Source organism: Coffea arabica, chromosome 7c (assembly GCF_036785885.1).
Source record: "Coffea arabica cultivar ET-39 chromosome 7c, Coffea Arabica ET-39 HiFi, whole genome shotgun sequence".
NCBI classification, from domain to species: Eukaryota; Viridiplantae; Streptophyta; class Magnoliopsida; order Gentianales; family Rubiaceae; genus Coffea; species Coffea arabica.
This window is the reverse complement of record NC_092322.1, coordinates 5,362,689-5,376,967: the sequence shown is the minus strand read 5'-3', so window position 1 is coordinate 5,376,967 and position 14,279 is coordinate 5,362,689. Positions and strand designations below refer to the sequence as shown.

The following is a 14,279-nucleotide window of genomic DNA, read 5'->3' as shown; positions in this document are numbered from 1 at the left end:
AGAGAAAGACTGCATCTCCCACATTTGAGAGTTTTAAGTGAAAGGAAAGGAAAAGAAACCGACGGAATTGGAAGGACGAAAAAATAGCTACAGTTTCAAAAAAATTTCCGGCCCAAATCGGGCAGAAAGCAAAGGAAAGCACGGAAAGGCAGCAAAAAGTTTTTTAAATTGCCCATTCTACCCCTAAAAAGCTGTTGAATGAAATATTTATTTACTTATGTGTCCAAAATCACTTCTTTTCTTTCATAAACTCCCAAACAACATTAAAACCTCTTCCCTTCTTTTCTTATCTTTTCTTTTCTCTTGTAACTTAACCTTTCTCTTCCTTTCTTTTCTATCCTCAACTCACAAACTAGCTATAAAACAATTGAAGAATGAAGAAAGTTGGGGACCAATCTATGGTTACTAGCAAAGAAAATGAAAATGGTAACAGAATAAAAAAATCTATCTGCTCAATGAGACATATTAAAAACTTCGCATAATTTGCAGTGATTGTATCACAATACTTTTTAAGATGTAAATGAAGCACCCCATAAGGTAGTCGAATGATGCCATGGCATGGAGGCACATGCAGATAACTTCCATAATTTAGTAAAATCTCAATAGTTCAGTTATTATCATTACGATGATTTAGTATTTTCAGAATTTGTTCTGACGAAATGAAGTAAGATTTTTCGTGATGAGGGAAATAAAAAAGATTCTGGACTCATTTTGCATTCCATGTATTGCTGTATTTTTGTACATTATCTGTTAAACTTGGATTATCTGGTTATATTGTCATTTGGCAGTACTTTTTGTTTGCATCATAAACCGGTTTTGAATCACTCTTTTTATCTCTCCATCCACTTTTTACATGACATGCATAACTTCACAAAATTTGTTATGGTGCTATTCTAAAATAATTTTCCAAATAATTAACCATCCTAACACATTAAAGCAACTCATGAATTTCGGGACTTTTATCGCAGCGCTTTCTATCAGAAAAACTAGTAGTACTAGGGGGGAATGCTCGTGTATCGTGCGGGTGTTTGGTGCTTGTGATTAAATAAAATTTTTCATTGAACAAATAATAATATATTTAAAAAAATAGTCATTAAATATTACAAAACTAATAATAGTATGTTCTAATTGTAACACACACTTAAACACTTTGTTTTATCAATGTTTTTACAATTTTATCATTACCAAAAGACCCCTACAAATGTCAATTGAAAATCGTCAAAGATGAAACATAAGTTGTTTCAGACAAAGGAATATCCTCCAATGGCTAATTATAGCAATGTGTTAATTACATAATGTGTTAATATATTTTTGTGTTAATTGCACAACAAAAGCTACACTTCAATTCAACGTGTATATAATATCATTTCAGTAAATACACCAACACATAAACTTATATGAGTTATACTCGATGTAAAAACGATTGCAAAATAATTCTATATTCCAGAAATACTCAAATGTCTCCATAAATCAAAGCTTTAAATGTGCTAAAATGAGAGCATTTCGATAAATTTAAATAAGCACATGCTGCCTTTTAGTTGTACCAAAAATTTTTAAAAAAACTGTACAACATTTCACATTTTCAAAAAGCTTCTATCATACGGTTGAAATTCAAATCTCTCTTTGACCACAACTAATTCTTATATAGTATAAATAAAGATATCAAAAGATGTTGTAACTAAGAAAAAGGATAAGATAAAAATCAAAAGACAACTAAATGAAATGTCCGGAGACCATGGAGCTTGACATGGTGAACCGGTCAAGGCCCCAAGAGTTTAACTGTAATCTACGGTAAAAGAGTGCTCCTCAGTCCTATAAATACGACCTCTGTATTTGAGCTACACCACATTTCATCACCTTCTGCTTAGCCGTAAAACAAGGCAGTGATATCACATCACACTTATAACCATTTTGATGGTTCAGTCATTTGTTTGTTTTATATCTGCCAATTTTCTTTAAAAGCCCATATTCTTTATCGTAGTAGTTTTCTTCTTCAGCTTGCATTTTTCGGTGTGTATTGTTTGATTTTCTTTGTTTGTTTTTTCTTTGGGGGTCCATTATATATGTTATATTAATGAGTTATGGAAGATGGTTTGATATGGTGTAGGGTAAATTTATAAAAGAGCAGACAAAATGACTTCAAACGAAGAGGCAGCTGGACGCCAGGGATTACCGAAGATTCAGACGGACAAGAGTCATGACGAAATATGTCACGACGACAGCGTGCCAACCGTGAAGGCTCAAACAATAGACGAGCTTCATTCGTTGCAGATGAAGAAGTCAGCACCTTCTACTCCCACTCCCGACAAGACTCAGGATGTTGCTTTTGCTCCTCCGTCTGGCCAAGAACGTCAGAAACAGCAGCTGCAGTCCATCAGGTAATCAATATTCAATACTAGAAAATACTAGAAACCAGAAACAAGTACTAATTGATTTCGATAATGGAAAAAGACTAAATCAAAATGATACCCTTTTAAGCTCTCTTCTAGAACGTAAAGCAACCAGTAGATGAAGATGTTACCCTTTGAAAGTTTAATGATGGATTGGAGAGCATTTGACATTCTAACTTTGCATGTACTCATGTCACTAGTACGAGTACCAAATAGCTTGGTTATGAAAATGCAAAAATTGTTGCAGGACTAGAAAAAGGACTACATTTATCAGGATGCATGGATGGATGTCTTAGCATGTTACTGTTTTAGAGAAACAAAGAAAATAATAGAGCAAAAGAAGAATACATAAATATTTTTTTCTTTATCCATTCGCCTCTTCCCATACACTTTTCACTCCCAACTATCCGCTACAGAATTATTTTCTGAACGTGGCATTAGGGAAGCCTCTAAGAGCCTTTCTCCTTATTAAGCGATTATTGCACGACTTACTTATTTTCATATTTCACATTTTTTCTGTATTTTGTATCTATCACTTACTATTTCTTCAACAAAAATTCTCTGTGCAGCATATATCATTCCTCTTTCTCTTATTTTTCTTTTATTATATAATTTTGTTTTGGGGTGGTCTCTTTATTATTCAGTGCTTCTCTAGCATCGCTGACAAGAGGATATGGACCCAAACTGGTGAAAGGAGACCCGGCGAGAAAGGCCGAAACTGCAGGGGTTTCACACGTAACCCAACACCCTGCCCATGGCACCCCAACCATCAGCGTTAGTGACAGTTCGTTGAAATTCACTCACGTCCTTTACAACCTCTCTCCTGCTGGTATAATCTCTCTTCTTCTTTATAGACTGCAGATCTTCTTCTTCTTCTGCTTCTTCTTTATTATACTGTCTACTTATAATGAAAAAATAAATCAACTAGATGAGAGATGAACCATTAATCGTACATTCTTGTAATGCATTTATCTGATGTGAAAACAGAGTTATACGAGCAGGCGATCAAGTATGAAAAAGGGTCATTTATTACGTCTACTGGTGCACTAGCAACGCTTTCTGGTGCCAAGACTGGACGTTCCCCTAAGGATAAACGTGTCGTTAAAGACGAGACTACACAGGATGACCTTTGGTGGGGAAAGTAAGTTGAGTACTCCTTTTCTATCTCTGTTGTAATACTCTCTTCCCAAGCATAATTTAAGCGTGGACAGACAATTAATACTACCCCCAGCAATCATGGGAATTGACTTTTTGACTTGTTCATGCAAGAAGTTAGGTACATTTTGCCAACTAAGTTATATTCTCATGTGCTTTGTGTAGGGGATCGCCAAATATTGAGATGGATGAGCAGACATTCATGGTCAATAGAGAAAGGGCTGTGGATTATTTGAATTCTTTAGAGAAGGTAATCCATAAGTTTTCCTTCGTAATTGATTTTGGTGATGTAAAATGAGATCAGTTTACTTATCTATTTGACAAGTTATTTATAAAACTTTATCCTACTCTAGAGTCAGAATTATGAAATATATGTAACGTTTTTTTTTCTAAGAAAAAAGAACTTTATGGAATGAAAAAATTAATAGATTCAATTAGAAATTTAGAATATGATTAAAATGCCAAATTTTAAAGGCTAAGGAATAAATACTTTTTTATCTGTGTCTGCCATGAGTTAAGGTAGCATATTCACAGTTCTTGATCCCTTGTCAAGTAGTACCAAGTTGGTTGTCCACATTTGAATATGTTCCTAGTTAGTCATACGCACCTAAAACTACAACACAGTGCGATTTTTGCACCATGCATGATTAAGACAACATAAAACTGATTGAATCACTTGCCAAGCTTTTTAGATGTTCAAAAAAGAAATAAGAGTTATAATGCTGAGCCGAATCATCACATATCCTGATTTGACAACGATTCCAGGTCTTTGTCAATGATCAATTTCTAAACTGGGATCCTCAGAATCGCATCAAAGTCCGAATTGTTTCTGCCAGAGCTTATCATTCCTTGTTTATGCATAACATGTAAGTGGCCTTATTTATCAATATTGTTGTTGCATTCTACCAGGTTTAAACCTACCAGATAAGTTTAATTACCGTTGAAAATTTTCTAGATTGTTACAATCCCTGCTATAAGATATAGTCATTAAGTTTTAAAAGCCTGTAGTTTCTCAAGTGTCATAATACCGTTAGCTCTATGTATATACAATTGGATAACTGGGTGGGTGGCAGGTGTATCCGACCCACTCCTGAAGAGCTGGAAAACTTTGGTACTCCGGACTTCACTATATACAATGCTGGACAGTTTCCCTGTAATCGTTATACCCATTATATGACATCGTCTACTAGCATAGATTTAAACCTGGCTAGAAGGGAAATGGTCATCCTCGGTACCCAGTATGCTGGGGAAATGAAGAAAGGCCTATTCAGTGTCATGCATTATCTCATGCCTAAACGTCAAATTCTCTCATTACACTCTGGTAGCAATATGGGCAAAGATGGAGATGTTGCCCTCTTCTTTGGATTGTCAGGTAAGGTATCATTGGATCGATTTTCTGATGTGTGGGTATCCTTTGCCAGCTAGTTTATCTCTTCTTGCCTTTAGCTCTTCACGACTGATTGAAGGTGACGATACAGCTTTGTTTATGTAATCCATTCTAGTTACTGAGTTTTCTTTCCCGTTGTTTTCATCATCTAGGGACCGGAAAGACTACTCTGTCTACTGATCACAATCGATTTTTAATTGGAGATGATGAACACTGTTGGAGTGACACTGGGGTGGCCAACATTGAAGGTGGTTGTTATGCCAAATGCATTGATCTCTCAAGGGAGAAGGAACCTGACATCTGGAACGCTATTAAGTTTGGGACTGGTACACTGCTCTTTCTCTTCTAACCTCTAAATAAATCAAATCGTCATTTTGTTTCAAAATCAAAAGATCAATGGTAAGCTAATTCTATTTAGTTTGTTATCGACTATCTTTTTATCTTAAAAAATGTCATTCTCTATATGATTATTTATATTACCCGGTGCTTCCAGTGCTGGAGAATGTGGTATTCGAAGAGCATACAAGAGAAGTGGATTATACAGATAAATCTGTCACAGGTAATAAATGCAAAAGAAATTCACTGTCTTGGTGATCCAGTCCTTAACTGGATTTTGCTTTTTATGACATTATATTATATGAAGCATATCCTCATCTTGGCCGCCCAAATTTGTCTAATGGGGAAAACAATTGAAAAAGAAGATATGTGGTTATTAGGAAAGCAGTTAAGCCTTAGTTGACAATGTTTACAAGCTTAATAATATTAAACACTAGGTGGGATGGGGTCAGTTCAAAATGGTTAGTGTAGTGAGCAAGTTTGACCTCTAATAGTCGTTGTATCCATCACATTATGCTTTGAGGGATAGCTAGCCAATAGTCAAACAATTTATGCCTGGAGACTAAATTCCCAATGTTGGATTTGGTTCTAGAAAAATGATGAAGCTTGATTTAAGTAGTCACTATTGACGGAAAAATCTGAGCGCATAGATCTTGAACTTGCTTAATAAATGATGTAGAAGATAATTTGTGTCAAATTTTTATGAACATCTGACTGCTCAATAAACTTGCTTGTTTGTTTCCTCAGAAAATACCCGTGCAGCCTATCCCATTGAATTCATTCCTAACGCAAAACTTCCATGTGTTGGCCCACACCCAAAGAACGTCATACTCTTGGCTTGTGATGCCTTCGGTGTTCTTCCCCCTGTGAGCAAGCTGAGCCTGGCACAGACCATGTACCATTTCATCAGCGGCTACACTGCTCTGGTATCTATCCCTCTTCATAGAGTACCCTTTAATTTCTCAAGGCAAATTCATCAATATCGATTGTGCAATACAAAGCTTTCTTGAGATCCCTTCTCTTCTTTTCTTCGTTTTGTATCTCTAACTTGCTTTATTCTCACGGAAATATTCTTAAATACAGGTTGCAGGCACGGAGGATGGCATAAAAGAGCCCCAGGCTACATTTTCTGCATGCTTTGGCGCAGCATTTATCATGTTGCATCCTACTAAGTATGCTGCAATGTTGGCTGAAAAGATGCAGAAACACGGTGCAACAGGGTGGCTCGTTAACACTGGTTGGTCGGGAGGAAGGTATGCATGTGTACAAGTAGCACAAATAGAATATTCAATTTCCTAACGTGTAAACTTAACTGAGAACTTCATACAACATTGTTGCAGAACTAATTATGCTAATGCTTGTCTCTTGTTTCTCTTGCAGATACGGTGTAGGAAGCCGTATAAAGTTGGCGCATACACGGAAAATAATTGATGCCATACACTCAGGAAGTCTTTTGAATGCAAATTACAAAAAGACTGAGGTGTTTGGGCTTGAAATTCCATCCGAGATTGAGGGAGTGCCTTCTGATATTCTGGATCCCGTGAACACTGTTAGTTGACGATTTCTATTCTTCATTTCTGACTAACTTGTCCTCATTTTTTACCAGTCTTTCATTCTGTTGCTTACCATTCATGTTCGAGTTACATCCTTCAATCTTGTGGTGTAGTGGTCCGACAAGGATGCTTATAATGAAACACTGCTGAAGCTAGCTGGCCTTTTCAAGAACAACTTTGAAGTATTCGTAAGCCACAAGATCGGGATAGATAACAACTTGGCAGAAGAGATTTTGGCTGCTGGTCCTGTATTCTAACATGTTGGAAGAAATGAGTACTGGAACCTCATATGTAAGAATAGAAAAAAAGCTACAATTGATGCAAATAAGTAGCTAGCGGTCCTATTCCCTTCCCATTTTGTGAGACAAGAGTGCCTCACGCCATTCCCTTGGTGAAATCTGAAATAAAATAAATCAGCTCCTGTGAACTGGATGGCTGATTCTGTTCCTAGTATAAATTAGCGCAAGTGAATATATAGCATTATGTTTTTGGTAATGATTCTAATGGAACGAAAATAATCACGTAGTAGTTAGTGAACCAAATGCAACCATCAAACAACGGATATTAAGAAATTAACCATGTTCACAATAGACTTTTTTTTTTTATTATTTTTTAAGGTTGAATTGCTCTATAAAAAGGATAATCCTATATACATTTAGAAGAATTTGTGCGATAGAAACAAAATTAAAAAAAAAAAAAAACACATGTCTTCTCTTTCTAAGCATATTAAAATTACTATATTAGGTGAATATTTGAAGAGAAAAAATAAGTATATAAAATACACACAAAAAAGGCAAGAAATGCTTGTAGTGAAGAAAAAGATGGTGTTTTTTATTTTTTATTTCCTCTTTCCATAACTAGTTCATATTTTTCTCAATAAAACACTTGTACCATGTTTTAGTCCTATGTTTCGTGGAGAGCATACAATATATTAGAATTATGGAATAATAAACTTTAGCAAATAATCAGACATAGCATGGTGTGCAAGAGTTCAGCAAACAATCAGTCACTGTTCAACTGTTCATATAAGTGATGGACATCTAATCCACTTGGTAAAGGACGCGTAAATTGTAACACAAGCAGCAAAATAAGAGAAAACAATACAAATTCTCACACTAGTAAACTTTACTCAATATTGTGAGAACTGACAATTACTAGTTCAAATTGGAAAAAAGAAGGTAAAGTGTCTTTTAGTATTCTACTAAATCTTTTCATATACAGCCTAACACATTCATCAATTCAAGTGTGTAAACTTTTCAATTAAGAGAGAGAGAGAGAGAGTGAGAGTCAGAGAGAGGATGGGTTTGTTTTTCAAAAACTAGTTTTTTAAATACAATAAAAATTTTTAAAAAGTACTCTAAAAGGTCATTTAAAAATTAGTTTAAATTTTTTTAAAATTTTAAAAACATTTCAAAATATATTCTAGAAATTTTTATACTCTTAAAAAATATCCAAAATATAATCTAAAAACTCTATTACGGTAAAATTTTTGAAAAACACCCCAAGAAATAGCTAATATAAACGGAGCAATTATCTCCCAACACCTTCCTATTATCAACTACTAATCACCATGCCACAAAATTCTAAAATCATTATCTCTCAACATCCTTCCTATTCTCAATTGCAGATCGCTAAAGCAAATCCAGTGATTTATCTTTCAACACCCTTCCTATTCTCAAGTCTCAACTACAAAATTCAAAATTCACCACATTGATGATCTCCTGACACCCTTCCTATTTTTAATTCCAAAATCCAAGTTTCACCCTACTGATCATCTCCCAACACCCATTTTTCACTCTAGTACTTATCAGTCGACACCATTTATTTTCTTAATTTCAAAATTCAAGATTCAAACCCTGAGCATGACAACGGAAAAATGCACTTCATTGACCATTGAGTCCATCTTAGTGATTATCTAAAAAGTTTTATCTAAAAAATCCATCAAAATTATTCTTTTTGAATATAGTAATATTTTACTCCTACAATTTTGGAAATAACTACCACCTCTTTACCCCGGAGTACAAAATTTTTCGGAATTGCTACCACTTGTAAATCCTGCCCTGATGTTGCGGCAGGAGATGGGGAAAGTGGTTGTGATAATTAGTAAAAACACGACACAGTCAACGGAGGCCATAATTCTCATTACTCCATCCGTTACCGCAACCGCCATAGGCTCCATTTATTCACTACTACTTGTCGAAGAAACCCCCAAAGAGCCAAATCCAATCAGACATGTGTCCGAAGCACGAGTCGACCCGCGGACTCCAAAACTGAAAATGTCCAACTACCATTACCACAGTCGGTCTCAGACCCAACCCTGGTTTGGGTTTGGGCTTCTGGTGCTGCTGCAGCTGCCACTATTTACCACGCTCCATGCGCATGTTAGCATGAATCCCCGTTGTTTCTGGGTCCTTCCGTTGCTCCTTCTTCTAGCCCTACACACTTTATCTTGTCTTCTATGTTGTATGCTTCGGCGAAGCCTTCTTGCTCTCTACGATCATCCTTTCCTTCCCCTCTCAGCAATCGCCGCCTCGGATCTGGATTCGATTTTGCTCACGTTTGTTCAATTTCGATCAATTCCACCCGATTTTCAGGTTTTTCGGATCAACTGAGGTAATGATTCATCTTCTTTTTCTTTTTTTTCCTCTTGATTTTTCATATGGGGCTTCTCGTCTTGCTGACCGATTGTAGATCGTTGTTCTTTCTTGGGGTTTTATTCAGCTGGGAATTGCCTGAAACCGACTGATTTAGATAAAAGGTTTGGACTTTTTTCTTTTCCGCCAAAATATAAGAGAATTTAGGGCTTTATATTGGTTTTGATCGACTCAGAGGCACACGATTGTTCCTTTATCAATTTTTGGGTACGTCAACGCTTGATCATGGATCTGAAATCTAATGCTGATTGGGATTTGATTCTTTTTTAAAATACTTCTATTGTCAACTTTCTTATCGGTAATTAGGGTTTTGGACCTATGTTCTGGTTTTCTGACTGAAATTGAATTTTCGGATTCCTTGCGCAAATGATACAGTGGCAAGGAATCTTTCGTTTCACGGCTGATTTAGAGTGAGAGGATTGCGGAACATTTTTAACCTCAAAAGTATTTCTATTTTTTACCTGATGAAGGCCAAGAAATTTGTTCAAGTATTGCAATTTTGAAAATTTGAAATTTATCCACGTAGTGAAAATGTCAAATTTAGGTGGTGTTTTTGGTATAGTCTCCTTTCTGAATACGGTTTGATAAGTTGTATATGCAAAATTGTCGAATTTGTTATGTCCTTTACACGGATAAGAAGCTCGGAAGTTTTAATTCTTTTTTTGTATGCTACATTTTGGTTTCTTGGTGTTGGTTCTCCAAAATTCAGCTTTCCCTGATTTTATTTACTCTGATTGGGCATTGCTGTTTTCAGGTTTTTAAGGAGCAAGCGTCTGGAAAATCTTGCCTCGTGAGTTCATGCAGCAATGCGAGCACATGATAGATATGATGTATGAAAGCTCGCCTTGACTTCCTTCACATTTCTTTTGCATTAATGGATGTGTGTAGCATGTTCAATGAAGTTTTATTAATGCAGGAGTATGAAGATTTAGACGAGTATGAGGAGGATGGTGATGAGCAAGAAGAGAAAGATGCTGGTGAAGATGAATATGAAGAGGAAGACGATCCTAAGCCTGCCAAGGAGGTGTTGAATTATCTTGAACTGAGGCAACGATTAAAAGAAGAGAAAAGAAAGAAGTTGAAGAAGGAATTGGGAACTGCTAATGGCAGTTCTCGTGAGAAAAAGAATGTGATCTCAAAGGATGTGATCTCAAAGGATACGTAAGTACTATATTTCTGGGAATGGAAGTTTTGATATATTTGCCATAACATCTAACATTAATAGCAGACAGTAATGATGGAGGGTTACTTACCACTGGATTTCCTATTCTACTTAAACAGGAAAATTTGCAAATTGGTACAGAACGTAGAGACAATCCTTCGTTTTAAAATTTTTCTCTTGCAGTGACTATAGAAATAAATGTAGGCATGATATAATTTTGCTGGAATGCATGTATTCTCTGATTTCAAGAATTTAAACAGGTAGAGCTTTAAATAACAATGAACAGAATTGGCAAAATAAGATGCGTATGTGTCCAATTATATAGTGGAGTTTTTCAACTGCAAAGTTAGGATATCTGCCAATTGTTGCAGTGTATCTGATTTAGTTGCCATCGGTTCCTTGTTGCTACTACTTTGTTTACTGAAAGACTGAAGTACTGTGTTGGAAAGTGCGCAAAACGACTGAAATGCAAGAAATTGGTGCAATTCTGAACTTGACGAATGCTGGGATCCTACAGTTTATTTTTGTTGATCTTTGCTTGGCATTTAATTACTAATAAATTATAATTGATCAATGTATTTCTTGACACCTACTGTAATTGTGCATCTCTTGGCAGTTTCAATGATTTTACACTTCTCACTTGCTCTCCAATATTGAAGATTCAAATACATTCCGAGCTGCAAGGTTTTAACTGATCTTTTTTTTAATTTAATTTAATTTTTCTTGTGGTGCAGTTATGGTTCCTTTTTTGGACCTTCACAACCAGTTATTGCTCAGAGAGTGATCGAAGAAAGCAAGTCATTACTTGAGAACCCGGATTTGGCAGCTAGAGTCATTAAATTTAATCAAAGTGTATGTCGAGAAAGTTTGTTCAGCTAAGAACTTGGTGTTGGCTTTGGTTCCTAGTGTTTGAAATTGCTGTGCATGGTTATTACCTATCCTAAAAGGAACTTCTAGGTTGGCTTTTATAATGATTAGCATACAATTTAACAGAGATGGCTCTGCCATAGTTTGGGTTAAGACCATCGAAGTTATAATTCATGTCGGATTTAGCAAAGGTTGACTTTTAAATGTGTTGAAGGACATATCTCATCATTGAATGGAGATGCAACCTTTATTTTCAGCCTCTAGTTGCACATGACTTGTACTCTATGGTAGCTTACTAAATCTAGATTCCAGTATACAACCAACTGTTAGTGAACTAAACTGATATGGTGCATATTAGTGACTTTGCTGATGATGTAAAATTTTCTTCCGTATCCTTCTTTAAGAAATTAATGCTGTGGATGGGCCATGATCTCCCTGCAGGGAAACAAGAGCTCTGGTTCAGCCTCATCTGTGTCAAAGTCTCAAGCTGGTGCTGGCCCCCGAGCAAAAGTTACAAATGGGGTAATATTTTGGTTTTTGCATTTATGCTTCCTCTTTCCCCTTCGCTTGTATGATGTGCTGTTGTGCTCTTTTATTTGGGAGGCTTTGCATCTGAAAATTTTATCATCGCAGCTACAAAAGAAAGTCGAGATGCTAAAAAATACCAGGGATTACTCATTTCTATTAGCTGATGATGCTGAGCTTCCTGTGCCAAAAAAAGTTCCTCATAGTATTTCTGCCCAAAAACCTGGTACATTGCTGCTCTTTGACGTATCTAGCAGTTTCCATCAAACCTTACTTGTACTTTCACGAGGAAAACTTATACAGGTTTTTTGATCATGTTGAAGAGGCGCGCTCTGCACAATTGTCAGAAAGAAGCAGAGACTCTTTAAGCATTAATGGACAAAAAGTTTCCAGCAGTCGCGAGGATAAGAAACCTACAGCTGCTGTTAACCGAATGCAGCCTAAAGTAGGGTCAGAGAAATTTGGTTCCAGGGATAAGCTGGTTCGGCCATCAGTAGAGTCTGGGAAACATCTCAGTGGAAAAAATGGTGTGTTAGCAGATCATAGAAAACAGCCTTCCATCAGCAATGGTATTGGGCCAGGTCGGCCCGTGGTGTCAAAGAGTGTGCCAACAAAGCCCAACAGTAATGGTAGTGGGCCAGGTCGGCCTTTGGTGTCAAAGAGTGTGCCACCAAAGCCTTCAGTAAGTACGTCAGATAAGAAGGCTTCGGTTCCTGTTGCAAGAACCTCTGCTCCTGGCATTCACAAACCAAATCCTTCAAAAGTGCCGACTTCTGTTTCAAAGCAGTCCTCTGCGAGGAAGGAGGAACACCAGGCACCAGGAAAGCCAAAGATATTACCAAAACAACCCATCCCACCCTTAAAACCTAAGGTCAGTTACTCTTTATCTCTAGTAAGAAATAATGCTGTATTTCAACTGCCTGGTGCACTGCATTCTGCACTGCATTCTTGTATTTAAGAATAAGTTGTTTGATTTTCTGTAGTTCAAAACCTAGACGCTGGGTGGCTAACTTTTTTGCTGTTATTTAATTGTCCCAAATTATAGCAAGTATTGCGACCAGCACCAAAACCTTCAGCTCGGGATGCTTCAAGAGGTGAATGGCCAAGGAAGAGGCCCGCAAGACACAATGAAGATGATGAAGATGATCCTGAAACTGCTTTGCGTATGATCAGGAATATGTTCGGGTATTCTTTTTTTTGTCCTTTTCTATTGTCAAAATTTTCGTCCAATTGCTATTAGATTGTCTTATTACCTTGCATATCTTTTAACATTTTCTTTCAAAACCATGATTTGGATAAAGAGACTTGCCTTATGATACCTCCTCCTTACGGGCTTACCTTATCCCAAGCCCAGAAGTTCTATGTTTCGGTGACTAAATATCAGTTTGATATTTATGTGTGAATTCTTTCAGATATAATCCTAGTAGGTATGAGGATGTTGACGATGATAGTGACATGGAGGCTAATTTTGATGACATTCAGAGGGAGGAAAAGAGAAGGTTAGTAGGCCTTTGAAATAGCATGCTTTTTAGTTATTTATTCTCTTGCTGTTAGTTGCCAGTGGTTGATGAATATAAAGATGTATTACCATGGTTTTCTTTTGAGAATTCCTATTCCCGCTGGTACGGGTTTCTAGTTTTTTAATTGTTGAGGTTGACAACCGCAAATTTTCTTGGTTTTTGACCGTTCAGTGCGAGGATTGCTCGGCAAGAGGATGAAGAAGAGCTTCGCAAGATAGAAGAAGAAGAAAGAAGGGAGCGCTTGCGCAAGGAAGCCAAAAAACGCAAGTTAAGCCATCGATGACCAGAAAATGCGCTAATCTGACAGGAATTGTGTAATTGTTGCTTTGCTGAGAGCCCAAGTACGTGAAGCGAGAGGAAGGAGAAAAGAGGGGTAGAGAAAAATTGCTCTCTACTAGTCTTTTTATATTTCATCTGTAAGCCCGACGTGGTGGTTTCGATGTAGGGCTCCATTGTTTATTAGTTATTAGGAATGATTTTTGTCAAAAGATAGACTTACAAGGTTTTTTTCCCTTTTTTTTTTCTTTTTTGGGTCCCTTAATCCTGGTGTAGCAAATCATTTGATCAGAGGTGTATATTTATCCTCAGAATTACTTGTTCTTTGCAAGTCCTCCTTTGCCCTGCTATGTTGCTCCTAAATTTATTTATTTATTTTTTGGGAACGTTGTGAGGGAGCTGGAAAATGGTTGGAATGTACTGGGCAAGATGCGCGGAAATTTTTAGTTGTTAA

General features: G+C 36.6%; 2 protein-coding genes across 3 annotated transcripts; both read left to right on the top strand.

Moving 5' to 3' along the window:
* Positions 1 to 2,113: 2,113 nt before the first annotated feature.
* Positions 2,114 to 7,265, top strand: LOC113698953 (phosphoenolpyruvate carboxykinase (ATP) 1). The gene is made up of 12 exons (XM_027218933.2): positions 2,114 to 2,378; positions 3,035 to 3,219; positions 3,378 to 3,531; positions 3,711 to 3,795; positions 4,311 to 4,411; positions 4,619 to 4,917; positions 5,085 to 5,258; positions 5,426 to 5,491; positions 6,016 to 6,194; positions 6,352 to 6,521; positions 6,649 to 6,817; positions 6,935 to 7,265. Exons 1-12 carry the CDS (start codon positions 2,134 to 2,136, stop codon positions 7,076 to 7,078), a joined length of 1,971 nt encoding a protein of 656 aa, XP_027074734.1. The 5' UTR covers positions 2,114 to 2,133; the 3' UTR covers positions 7,079 to 7,265.
* A 1,774-nt stretch (positions 7,266 to 9,039) lies between these two features.
* On the top strand, positions 9,040 to 14,156 carry LOC113699261 (uncharacterized). 2 transcript variants are annotated; one of them, XM_027219499.2, is made up of 11 exons: positions 9,040 to 9,434; positions 9,543 to 9,579; positions 10,230 to 10,305; positions 10,392 to 10,636; positions 11,372 to 11,489; positions 11,946 to 12,026; positions 12,138 to 12,255; positions 12,353 to 12,900; positions 13,075 to 13,214; positions 13,442 to 13,528; positions 13,721 to 14,156. In XM_027219499.2, exons 3-11 carry the CDS (start codon positions 10,282 to 10,284, stop codon positions 13,830 to 13,832), a joined length of 1,473 nt encoding a protein of 490 aa, XP_027075300.1. In that variant the 5' UTR covers positions 9,040 to 9,434; positions 9,543 to 9,579; positions 10,230 to 10,281; the 3' UTR covers positions 13,833 to 14,156. The 2 variants fall into 2 exon arrangements, with proteins under 2 accessions (XP_027075300.1, XP_027075301.1); XM_027219500.2 differs by lacking the exon at positions 9,543 to 9,579.
* The last annotated feature ends 123 nt before the right edge of the window (positions 14,157 to 14,279 follow it).